Source organism: Parasteatoda tepidariorum, chromosome 3 (assembly GCF_982258835.1).
Source record: "Parasteatoda tepidariorum strain Cologne lab strain chromosome 3, Ptep-v5.0, whole genome shotgun sequence".
NCBI lineage: Eukaryota > Metazoa > Arthropoda > Arachnida > Araneae > Theridiidae > Parasteatoda > Parasteatoda tepidariorum.
Genome location: NC_141757.1, coordinates 49,817,209 through 49,830,968, shown reverse-complemented (window position 1 = coordinate 49,830,968; position 13,760 = coordinate 49,817,209). Strand labels below are relative to the sequence as shown.

Genomic DNA, 13,760 nt, shown 5'->3' with positions numbered 1-13,760 from the left:
TGGGGTTGTAACCCGAAGTAGCCTTTTCAAAGTTGCTTTTATGCCGAAGTTACCAAATTCATGGCCGAATGGTTGATACAATAACTTTAGTCGGAAGCTCCATTAAACATTAAAATGAACTTAATAACTAAAAAATTTAAAACTGGTGCTTAATATTGAAATTTTTTACTAAAATTATTTAAAGCATCCCATTTGTGAAACATTGTTTCAGAAGCTTTAATAAATATTCATAAATATAATGGTTTCTAGTTAATGGTTCTAGTTACGAGTTTTACGTTCCCCTAAAATCGAGAAAAACATTTTGCATAGGTTCATAAGAGAAAAAACAAGGTTACAAATACTTATTTAAAAAATAACTATAGGTTTCTGTGCATTTTGAATAATCACCGATTCACTGATTAACAGTGGCAAAAACTTAAACCTAAAAGGCAGTTGAGAATAATTGTTAGTAATATCTCGCAAAAACATTATTTCATGATGACAACGAAGTTTCATGAAAAACAAAGAAAAAAAGCAAAACATCGGCGAGATTTGTATTGTGACGCAGGTTAAAATATACGTTTAAAAAAACGGACATAGCTCAAAATGAGCTCGAAATACATCGTTTCAATGCTCAAACTAAATGAGGAACTTCGCACTTTCTTTTCGTAAACAAGCATAATCGTTGTGTGGCAAAGCCTTACCTCCAGAAATGAGATGGCCTTCTCACGGATTACCAGAAATGTGAAATCGTATCCTTTAGTAGTCCAAACGTAGTGAAATCTTTTGTATTTTTCCCGCGCAGCGCAGTTTAGTATCCCGAACATAGTGACATCTTTCGAAAAACCACCACTGCGCAGTTTATGTTTATTACTGCGAACTTCTAAATTCATCTATGCGAAGGCCTCTTTTCTAGGAGGTGTTGAGCAAAGTCTCTGCCTTCATTTTTTAAAAGCTTTGTTTTCCTTAAATCAAATATTTATTTCGAGTTGTGTCCATTTTTTCAATCATGCATTTTGACCGGTGTCCGTTTTCTTAAGCACGAATTCTGAGCAATGTCTATTTTCTTTTTTCATTAAAATTTATTAAAAAAGAAAGGTAAAGGTAAAAAAGAAAGATAATTTGCTTAACTTAAAGGAAGCAAATTATCCGGCCGTGCAATCCACATGAGAGTTGAAAGTAGACTTAATTTTTGCATGAACTAAAAATACTATGAATCCAAAAATCTTGGAAATGACATTTTTAAATATTTTAAATAATCCCATTTAAGAAAACAATATTCCCATAAAAAATGCTGAAGAGCTTACGGGAGCATTAAAGGTGGTTTATTTTGAAAACATATAGCCCAACACGCAAATCCCTGTTGTATGAATTTCAATAAATATATTTTGAAAAAGCATTTGCTATAACAAAACACTAAAAAATGTTTGATGATAGATACTATAAGCTCTCTTGGGTAGATGTATTTTATCATTTCTGACAAACATGCAAGCGAAAGAATGAAACAAAATACATTTTTATAGATCGCCTCTGGGAAATCTTCCAAAAAGTAAAATATAAATTATGGATACTATTCCAAGAGGAAAATGTAATGTGATCTGGAAAAAAATATTTTTATAGGAAACTTTTATGGGATTTAAATGCTTCGCATTCCCAAAAGCTTTTATTCAACGTTCAAAAAATTAAACAACACATTCAGTTGATATTTTCTTAATTGAGAAAATCATTTTACATTAATAGACAACCGACCCTAAAGTTATTTTATGTTTCTCAATGAATTTTAAAATCATAATTCAAAAGTACTCATAAAGAATCTGGAGTAATATAAGAGATAAGCCACACTTTTTCATAGGTGTCATTTCTACATCAAACTATAGATTACATAAATTCATAAGTATTGTTTTCAGATTGGTAGTTCACAAGTTTTCAGAATTTCCACTAGATGGCAGAAATATACATATTTATTTTATTGTACGGAAGGAAATCTTTGTGTTTTTACCAAAAATGCTTTCTGAAATAAAGAATGGGGCGTATTATTTTATTTCTCCAATCCCTGTATTAAAGGAAAGGCTGCTATCGTCGTACTGCATCGTTTTTTATGTAGTTACTGGCAAAGCGCTCCGTGATGTCGTTTAGCAAGCTTTATAAATTTGAAAATCACCTTCAGCTTATTCACGCACAAGCTTATATATTACAAATTTATACATTCTATACAAGAAAGTATAAATTTGGTATTTTCCGGAGATCTGGCAAAATATGAAAAAAGTGAAAAAAGGCTAAACTTTTTATTGTTTTCCTGACTTAGATATTGGGACTACATTTTTTAGATTTCCGCCACTGTATTTTAAGAGTCAAAACTCCAGATCCTCCAAAAAAAAAAAAAAAAAAAAAAAAAAAGAAAGAAAGAAAGAAAAGGAAAAACGATATCTATTTAGAGAAAGTCGGAGTGTCGGATTTCGTAACATAAAATATCGCCTGCACAAATTTATTAGCATATTTGAGGTTCAGCCTTCAAACCATTGGGTTTTAGTACGTGAAAATGCGATTATTAGATCAAATGTTACTTAGAGTGTTTGTTTTCCTATTTGGTACATCGTATCATACACGCAATAAAATTCTCGAAACATTAGAACTCACTCGAAAAAGTATTGAAATTATACTATTCCATGTAAGTGACACAGGCTTATAATATTTTTATACATTTTACTGACTGACTCGTAGTAACACAATAAGTTATTAAAATAAGAAAACAAAGTATTAATTACCTGCTTATTTTTCCAATATTTACTTATATAATAATTTACAACTATAACGTCTATACTTAGGTTTGCTTAGTATGGAAGTTAATAATTACTATAACATATTCAGTGCACAAAATAAATAACGGACCACTTGGAATGACTTTTGATCCTAATTATCATATATTTTCACGTTCTAGGACTCGATCTATAAGTTTCAGAGTGGGACCTGAAAGAAGCTGATTAATTAGTGCAAATCATATTTTAAGTTACGAAATAAGACATAAATCCGTATTTTCTCTGAATAATAATGCCTTTTTTCAATGGAATCTGATTTCTGGTCCTCATACGATTTTGCGTATTTCCCAACATCTCGAGAACTTTTTAAGCGAATTGAAAAACAATTATAAAATCTATTTATCCAAAGATAATTCCACGAAAAAAATTTTTTTTGAAATAATTTATTGTTTTTTTAACATTTTGTTTAATAACGGTCGGAAAAATGTTGAATTGTAATGAAAAATTTTTTTTCATCGTTTTAAAGAACGAAATTTTTAATAGCAAAATACAAAATTTGAGCAAATTCGGTCAAAAAGTTCTTAAACAATCGAATTTTAAAATACGACTTTTTTGAAAAATCGATATCTCAGGAAGTATACGACCGACTTCACTTAAATTTTGTATTTTGCCATTTAAAATCGCGTTTGTTTAAATGATGTAAAAAAAATTGTATACCTCAATATTCAAACATTTTTAGACAATTACTAAATATAATAATAAGAAAACAACAACAAATATTTACTCAAAATTATATTTTGCACAGAATTATCTTTGGAAAAATGAATTTTATAATTTTGTGCAAAAAATTTTCAATTCACTTAAAAAGTTCTCTAGATATGGTTATATACGTAAAAAGTAAAATTAAAGGGTCCGAAACTTGGACAGCTCTCCCCTGACCAAACTATTGGGAATATATTTTGGGGGTCAGAAATTAGAATCGATCATAAAAAAGGTAAGTTTATTTAGAGAAAGTACGTTTTTGTGTCTGATTTCGTAACTTAAAATATCGTCTGAGCTTATTAATTAACATATTTGAGGTCTCCCCTTCGAACCATTAAGATTGAGTCATAGAACGTGAAGATCCGATCATTACATCAAAAATTATTTAGGGTATGGTCTGTTTATTTTTTGCATACTGTACATACTTATAATACAGCTAAATTTCACGCCAAAATTATTTGCCAAAAATAAGTGGCCCAATGATAGCAACCTAATACTTCATATGAGTATTCTCAAAAAACCTAAAAATATCATGGCGAAATAATATATCGCAAGATTGACTAGAGATAGAAAATTACTATTTTTTATCCTTTGAAGACATAATTTTCCCGATTTTATTCATTTATAGTTCCTTAGAAAAAGATTTAAAATTACTTAATTCTCCTGGCCTGTCACCGAATTATTTCCCAAAAATAAGTGGCCCAATGATAGCAACCTAATACTTCATATGAGTGATTCTCAAAAAACCTAAAAATATCATGGCGAAATAAGATATCGCAAGATTGGCTAGAGATAGAAAGTTACTATTTTTTATCCTTTGAAAACATAATTTTCCCGATTTTATTCATTTATAGTTCCCTAAAAAAAGATTCAAAATTACTTAAAAGTCATTCTCCTGCCCTATCAGAAATTTTTTCTTAAACATTTAATTTATTTAAAATTTTCAAACCAATATTATGTTTTGGGGATTACTCTTATAGTTCGCTAAGACCGGTTTCGTACGAAGCATAGCTGCAGAACAATTTTTCGATTAAATATTTTTCGTTTGTACTCGGCTTACCTCTACGACGGAAATATTTCATTAATGGTGCTATACTTAGTATTGGCTTTTCACCAAACTAAGATATTATTCGGTGAAATACCTCAACAAGTAAATAATAATAAATAAAAAAAATGAAACAGGATGGTGTTCAAGAGAAGAAAGTAATAAATAAAAATCCATTTATTTTATTGCCTTTCAGCAAATAATAAGACAAGAAAATCCACTTTCTATCATTGAAGAAATTTTATTCCTTGATAAAACATGATCTTATCTTATAAAAAAAACAAATAAAATTATACTATCTGCTACATTTTAATAAGTATTAAAATAAAAGGGTAAAAAAGTGTCACATTTGAAGGTCAAATAAATTCCTCTAATAAGAAAATTCAAGGAAAAAATTTGAAGAAAAAAAAAGTGGATAAGGCAATCCTTTCGGAACGTGTCAATTATAATCTTTAAATTCTTAATATAATATGAAATAAAAGGATGCAATTTATCACAACAAAGCTTAAAAGAAGAAAGAAAAAAAAGTTGACTCAGCAATATCTAAATACAGATATACAAATTTTTATGACCATCCCAATCTTGAATGTCACTGTTTTGGTGGAACCGTTCATCAAAAAGAGCAGCGAAATATTTATATGAACAAAAACAAAGCTTGACGACCAGTAATGATAGTTTTGTTGTGGCTGTCAATGACATGGAAAGTTGAGATATTACAACTCTGAAAATAATTCTCACAATATGTTAGAATTCTACATTTTCACATCTTTTCTTCTGTACCAAGGTAAGATTATTTATTTTCGGTTATAAATCATAATGACCTTCATTGAGTATTAAATATATAATTAGAGAGGTGCTAGAGAGGTAATTAGAGAGTGGCAAATATTAAGTTTTTCTTTTAATATCAGGGTATGTCTAAAATAAGATATTTTTGATTACATCAGGCATTACACAAAACACATAAATAACTACATATTATCATTTGAGTAATTAAATAATATGTTTATTAAGCTTTAAACAGGGTTGGTAAAATTCATAATTTTTTCAAAAAAATCAAAAAAAAATCGTATCAATCAAATAAGATTTTTTAAAAAATGACACCCTAAAATAAAAACAATAATAAAAATTACAAAAATAATTATAAAAATATTTATTAACCAATTATTTTTTTAAAAAAATTCTAGTTGATTTAAATCGAGTAATTTATACTATGCCCTGGTTTAAAATAATGAAATGTGTCTCTATTTAATAATTTATGTACAAAATTAAAAATACCTAAAAAAAATTTTTTTTTGAATAAGTGAAATGCATTACATAATTAAAAATTTGAATTACATTACATTTAAACTTTGCACAAAGTATAATTTAAAAAGTAATGGGTTAAAAGAAGACTTTAATTAATTATATCAGAGCACTTTTAAAAAATGAGATGATGGTAACCCAGATTAAGTGGCAGCTTAACGAAAAAGGCACATCAATTATGTGTTATATTATCAAAAGTAAAAAGCAATTCTGATGCATATTATAGCAAATGAAACCTGTAAAAGCTAAGGAATTAGAAACTAAAATAACTTATCAAACCAAAGAATAGAAACAATTGTTAATAATAACGAGCTAACTTTGATGATAGAAAAAATTGACAAGTCAAAAAATTATTATAGAAAAATTATTTTTTTCCTCGAATTAATATTTCAAATATCGTAACACAAAAAGACAAAAACAAACATTAAGTTCTTTTTTCTTTTTTTAATGAACTTAATAAATTAAAAATTACGTTTTGTATGAGAGAATATCAAAAGATGAAGATTTTTTTAAAATTGAAAGAATCGTTTTGGAATAAAATTTATTACTGTGTACATTTAAATTGTTCTCCGTTAACAATGAAGACTACAAACTATAAACAAAGAGTATTTGACTGCATCACCGTAACGAAATTTATTTTAAACCTAATCTAAATTCAGAAATTACCGTATTCACCTGGTTTGGAGATATTTCGGAGAAAAAAAATGTAAGAAAAAAAGGAAGATTAATTTTAAGAATATTGTTCGATATTGTGAGAACGGGAGTTCGAATCCAAATGGCCGAAGATGGTACATGTGAAGTGCAGTACATGGAGATTGGTGCACGTTAAATCTGTCGGGTAACAAAGTTCTCCATGTTCCCATAACAAATCAATACCTCTAAGGTTAATGAATTGGACATTGATCGTTCTCCGGAATTGGAATAAGCATTATTAATCTGGCAAGCGGCCGGAATAGCCTGATTGGCAGGGCGCTGAACTCACGTTTATGAGAACGAGAGTTCGAATCCAGCCGGCCGAAGACTCCCCGTGTAGTAAATGGTGACTGGTGCACGCTAAATCAGTCGGGTAACAAAGTCCCAACATCCATGTTTCAATTACAAATTAATACCTCGGGGATTACTGATATGGAGATTGATCGTTCTCGGGTTCAGGTCAAAAATTACGATCTGTGTAAGAATGAATGGTTCCGCCCTATAAACGGGTGGGACGTATGGGTATGGCAGAAGTCGAATTCTTGGCCATAGATTGCGCCACTGGAAAACAAAAACAATTGCACCCCCTGCCTTAATAGCCGACGACAATAACAACATCTGGTAAACAGCAATTTTAGATTTTAATCTATCATTAGCCATAGAAAAAGTTTAATACTTAGTTAATTGATCAAAACGTTTCCTTTGTTTACTTTTGGGATAAGACTACTATTATTACTATTGACAAATACGTTTTGTTTACATCGATTATTAACATTTACATAGTTATTACTCATTGCTACCTTCTGTTTACCTTGGCTATTTAAATCTGCATATCCATCATTTTTGATACAAGAAGTATTATTATGCAATAAATTTCTCTTTCACACTAGAAGAGGATTTACACTTTCGAAAATTACTTGTGATTAGAGAAATACAACATTTTTCTTTCAATAAACCCACTTTCTCAAGTTGCAAGATCTGCTGGGGTATTATTACACATTCATTATTCAGACTTTCAACTATCTCGCATTTAGTTTTTAGTTTCGGCGATCTTTAATTTAGTAACATAGGAACATCGAACATTTTTGCCACGGTCTTAAAACCAAAACAGTCAGGTTTATATTTTTCATACCCTTTTTTAAAATCTGATTTTTCCTCACTTGCAAGTTTCGATTTTAAAACCATAATTTCAACCGCTAAGTCGCATAAAGGTTTTGAATGTTTGCGAAAATATCCACTAACTTTAATTCCTGACTTGAGGGACCTTTTTCTTGCACTTTGCAAAAACTAATTTGAAAGAGTTTGAATTATCGTGTTAGGTCCCGCATTATTTATCTTTTCGTTTTGATCTCCGCAGGAATTAACACTATAATGTTTGTTTATCGATTTTTTCCGATGAGGATTAATTTGTTTCTTCTCGAAAGATGAGTGGTTTCTTTCGATCCCATCAGACTATATTGCGCAAAATGATTTATGTCTCCGCACACGAAGCAATGTTTACCTTCGCTTAGTTGTCTATCAAAACTTTTAGGAAAATGCTCATTTTCCGTAAGTTTCTGTTCTTCTGCAACTTCTAAAAAATGTGTTTCCTGCATATTTGCTGAAGTTTCTTTGTTTTAAATAATATATAAATGTTCGATTCTCGCGCTAACTAAATCAACAGGACAATCATCTCCCTGACAAATTAAAATATGACTGGCCACCTCCTTATTAAACGTCTCAATAATTTTATCTTATACGATTTAGTTACTTAAGGTTTTAAATGAGTCTACTTTCCGTAATTTGCAATAATACTTAAAATAAAAGTTTAATCGAGAGCAAATTGCTTAAATGTTTCTTCTTTAAATTTTAAAAATTCGCTAAATATTCTTAAGGAATTTGTTGAAAATCACGCCTACATTAAAGCTTTTAATTTTTTTTTTAAACATATATATCATTTTCTTCAATGTTCACAAGACACGAGCTTAGCATATTAAAATTTCGGCTTTTAGTTCCTCATTAATATTTAAACTGGCAAAGGCTCGTTCTAACAATGAAAAAAAAAAAGATTGAAGTTTTCGGCTTTTGTAAGGTCGATATTTGTTTTTAGTTCATTTTGAGAGGATTAAGTTCAGCCGCTTTGTTTGTCGCCTCCAGTAACAGCATTTCTTTTTCGAGTCTTTCTAATTCTTGTTTTTCCAACTGAACAAGAATTTCATTTTATTTCAAGAATTCAACTCCCTGTTCGATACCTGTTTCCTTTCGAATACTGCGGTAGCTATAAACTTTTTAAAAAATTCTGTAACTCTTTTTTTAAATATCTCGGTTGATTCTATTTTCACTTTCAATTTAGTAATATTGTCGGCGGAGTCACTTTATCATAACAAATGCATTCTCCTCTCTTTCATTTTCTGAAAGGCAGCCAACGTTATTCTTTAGTTGCATCCACTAAGCTGAAGTTGAATCCGGGATATGTCCACAATATATCCTTTGAAGCACTAGTCAAACGTCAGTTTCCACTAACGACAAAGCAATATGAAAAATTTCTCCGTTTAAAATAACATTCCCAAGAATTTCAGAAAGTTAATTTTCTTTGTAGGTACAGTGGGGGGTACAGTGGGTCAATTTTAAGATATTTAAATATAATTCTAAAAATATTCTTAGAAAAGAATATCAAACTTATGCATTATGTTTTCTAATCTATTAGCTCTCCTAATTAAATTTATTACAATTTAGCAAAATGTTTTTTTACAATAAAAAGACATTTTTCTAGAGTACTACTTGCTGACCCACTGTGCCCCATAAAGGGGTACAGTGGGTCAACTAACGAAAAATACAATAAATAATTTTATTTCATTCATTATTGAGTTTTTAAACTTATTTTATTGCCTGACAATATTTAGTATTAAGTTAGACAGTAAAGTAGATCAATGTTTATAAATGAAAAGTATATTTTCTTGCTCTAATATACACATACACTACATTGCATAAAAAAATTAAAGAAAAAGGTTTTAATTAGACATTACTTTATTTTAAGTGCTATTTAGTTTACAAAACTTTTGGTTGTATAGTTATTTTTAAGACATTAAATCAAAAACTTAATTTACAATAACTTAATTTACAATAACTAATGAACATTATATGACAGGAAATCTACAGCAAAAGTCAGTTTTGTCATTGTTCTCTTAGCTCCTTGAAATACATTTGGTTTGGGCAACTTTCTCACTATATCTTTACTGTCTGCTGTATAAATGTCTGCCTCATCAAAGATAAAGGCTTAACCTGGCAGAATTCTTTTCATGTAGTGAACTTCAAATTCATGTTCTTTCTTGCCTACAACTTCAGCAACATAGTGTTTAAAACTGTATTTTTTTTGCCATGAACTGTTACTAATATAAAATCTCCAATGTCAATATTAAAATCTTCTACTTCTTCAAGTTCCAAATCCTCAAAGTCAGATTCGTTTGAACAATTTCCTGAATAACAATTCCCTGGTTTATTTCTTACTTAAGTGTAAATATTTATACTAATTTAGTTGACTATACTTAAGATAGCTAATAGGTTTTTGCATTTCCACAGACTAGCGTCAACAAAATGAATTTCAGTAGTTTATTTTAATAAATGTATCACCGATGTATGTATAAACTCTTTTATTTAATAAACTGGAATACAAATTAAATCAAGGTAATTTAAACATTAAAGTGTAAAAGATTAAAAGAAGGACAATGAATATATAAATGGGGGTACAGTGGGTCACCGACCCACTGTACCCCATTTCAAGTGACCCAGTGTGCCCCACATGTACCATTTTATTATATTTCACCTCAAACTCTGACTCTTTAAAATATTCATTTAAATAAAATATCATACAAAATGAGATCAGTTAGACTATATAAACATACCACATAACTCATATTTAATTGACAAATTTAAAGTGTAATAACAAAAAGTCTTACTTACTTCAAATTTCCTGCAGAGGATCAGAAAATAAAATGGCTCTTTCTTCCTTTCACAATCAAATTGAGCTGTTTACCTTTTTACACAGAGTAGAGCTGTTTCGTGTCTACTTTACAAAATTTTTTCATCTGAAAACAATTTACTGAAGCAAAAATATCTTCACTGACCCACTGTACCTCCTGACCCACTGTACCCCCTTCTCCCCTACCTATACTGATCTTTTAAGAGAGAATGAAATTTAAATGCTGCTGCACGAATACGCATCCCCTGCCCTGCACAAGATATCAAAAGGGAAAAATTCACTGCTCGGTCGGAGTTTCTAAAATCACGGACTCAAGCCCCCATAATTTATAATTGTAAAATGTGAGGCAAAGGTGGAAAAAAGGCAATAGTTAAAAAAGAAGGCATAACAATGAATTAGAGACATCAAAAGCTAAGTATATCTAAATTTAAGATGTCTGTACGCAGCATCGTAGAAAGAATGCATGTAGCTTCTTTTAGTTCATAAAAATTAGGCAGCGGGAATTTTCCCTACCCGAATCTCTGGTGCCGTTGTACAATTTAGTTGTGGTTTTCTTAATCCTCCACACATAATTGGTTCTCATTGGCTTTCTTTGCATCAAGTTAAGTTGTAATTGAGTATAACGCAATAATTACCATACGGATACATCCCCCTAATTCATCACGATGTCTGTTTCAGTTTCATTCAGTTAAAGAAACATTCTTTATAGGATATTTTGCTTTAAAATAGCTCACATGTACACTTTGCGTAATGTGACAATCTAATCTTTTAATTTTTTTAAACCTTTATTTCCATTCTTTTTATATAACAGTTTAAATTTATTTCATGTAAAATTTTTCAAATAATTTTCTTAAAATTTCTTGCCTGGCAAAATTTCACTTTTCTTTTCATAAAATATTAACTTTCTGTTCCCCCTACCTCACTGGTCAACGCGGTCATTGCACTTCCTGTGAGTAGAAATACCCCTCTATTCCCGCCTTTCTTTTTTCTTTAGTCATTTTTTAAGGAGGGCTAAATTAACAGATTTCTTTCATTTGATTTTCAAACTCTCCCCTCTATAAATTTAATTGACAAAAGGTTTTCTGGGTTCACACCAGTTAATGAATTTTTTAAAGATTTTTAGCACATTTTCAATCGTGCATGCTAGCTTGTTACACCAAGGGGTGCCCTCTGCCTCTCTCTGCGAGATGCGCACTTATGTCCGTTTCCAGGGAATTTACTTTTATATCCTTTTTTTTAGCCTTTAATTTTAATTAAATCCACAAACCGTAATTAATTTCTGTAAATTAAATATTTACATTTAAAACTTTCATTTTTTTTAACATTAAAGACCCTTTCAAATTTAAGCTTTCGGTATTTATCCGTTTCAACCGTTAAATTTCTCGTTTTCCTAAATTTTATTTTTATGCAAAACTCTTTTTTTTTTTTTTAAAAAAAATCTCTTGTCACCCATTTAGAATAAAGACCTTTTGTATGTTACTAAATGTATCAAAAGATATGTTACTAAATAATATGCTAGTCTGTTCATAATTAAATGTTGAGCTGAAATTAAAGAAATGTGTGAATTCATTTGTTGATTTTTGGTATTTCTTGTATTTCTCCAGTGTGTGGTGAGTACTTTTAATTATTGTTATGGGTATTTCTTTTTTCCTTCTTTTTGGAATCATTTCTAAATTGCGTTATGATATATACATTTATATTTGGATATAGCATATCATTGTCTTATTTATCTTTTATTTATGATTTTGATTAACTTTAGTTTACACCTTATTCTAAATTTGGTGATACCAGTTTATCCAATTTGTTCAAACCTCACACTTTGTGACTATTTGAATCTATTGTTTTTATTTTTTTATTATTTTTATAATCGTCGTTGAATAGCCGACACAATTTTATGCGTTTTACAACTTCTAATGTTCAACTCCGTAGCCTTGTAATTTTGAACCAAATCCAAAAGACAAGGGAACTCCTAGATCAAATATTGAGAGAAATTTGACTTCGTGGAGGACAATTTTGATGGAACTAACCCGCATTTGCGTTACATGGAGAGGAAGACCACGAGAACCTCCCACAGTTAGCCTGAAGGCAAAGGGACTCTAATCCATGATCAGTCTACAACTGAGAATATTTCATGTCAACACTGTGGTCGGTGCAAGCCAGCCACAGTGCTCACGTGACCTATTGGTTTATTGTTATCCTACAATAGCATTGTATTACCACTTTCCTTAATGATCCCCTTAATTTAATTACTTTTGATTCTATTTTCGGCCTTAATTTGTTTATTATGGAATTCAATAATTGCCTGTTCATGCATACTACATAGTACATATACATACTTCAATCCATTATGTATTTTAAAATAAGTACTTTTAAGTAAAATTAAGTAAATAAATTTACTTAGTTTGCACCATACACAATGTAATTATAATTTTAAACGGCAGAATAGCACACAAATGTTGTTTTTGCATTACAAGTAAAGCAGTGATTGCAAAGTACAGATTAAGGTTCTTTATAAAAAAAATTTAAAAGAAAACTGTAATGAAACAAGATGTCAGACAAATAGGGTGAGTGAGTAAAAATGCTATCAATGTGATAGGGTGAAGTCACTTTTAGATAGTGTAATTCAATTAAAACTAATTTAAATAGGTTTTTTTTCTTTTGTAAGCAACTAATAAACGTTAATTATTTCAATATGAATACATTGATCAATACAATAAAAAAAAATGCTTTCATTTGATGAACATCAAATACACTTTTTATGTTTATTTAAAATCATTGAATTTTTAACAATGTATTTCTAAAAAAAAGTAATTAAAACTTTATATTCCTAACCACAAGTACAATCCAACTGCCAAATTCAGATTAATTAAATCCATTACAGATTTTAAGTTCATATATTAAAAAAATTCCCAAGCTATAACAATTCGAATACTATTTTTCAGGTTTGGTTGTTCCAGTGTCCAGTGCAGAATGCATTGGTATAGAATGTGATGACCTTCCTGACTGCTCAAATAATTCGTGCCCCTGTCTTCATCCCAGTAAAATATACTGCAGTATCTACTATATCTGTATAGATGATATGGTACAGAAATTTAGTTGCTCTTCTGGCCTGCTTTTTGATGAAGAGAATCTGACATGCGACTATAAAGACAACGTAGATTGTAGTAAGTGAATAATTTAATAAGTATTTTTCTAGTATAAAACACATTTGAAATTTACTCCCAAATTGAATTAAAACGAGAGTATTGTTTCTTTCTCAACTCTT

General features: G+C 29.8%; 2 protein-coding genes across 2 annotated transcripts in view; one reads left to right on the top strand and one right to left on the bottom strand.

Annotated features, from left to right (window-relative positions):
• Positions 1 to 5,137: 5,137 nt before the first annotated feature.
• Positions 5,138 to 13,760, top strand: part of LOC147813789 (uncharacterized) — a 21,668-nt gene continuing 13,045 nt past the window's right edge. Inside the window, exons 1-2 of the mRNA XM_087159287.1 lie at positions 5,138 to 5,326; positions 13,438 to 13,659. Of these exons, the coding sequence (XP_087015413.1) occupies positions 5,284 to 5,326; positions 13,438 to 13,659 (265 nt within the window). The 5' untranslated portion in view covers positions 5,138 to 5,283. The remainder of the gene's footprint in view (positions 5,327 to 13,437; positions 13,660 to 13,760) is intronic.
• Positions 13,205 to 13,760, bottom strand: part of LOC107436144 (uncharacterized) — a 27,978-nt gene continuing 27,422 nt past the window's right edge. Inside the window, exon 8 of the mRNA XM_087159289.1 lies at positions 13,205 to 13,636. The gene's annotated coding sequence lies outside the window, so the exon portion shown is untranslated. The remainder of the gene's footprint in view (positions 13,637 to 13,760) is intronic.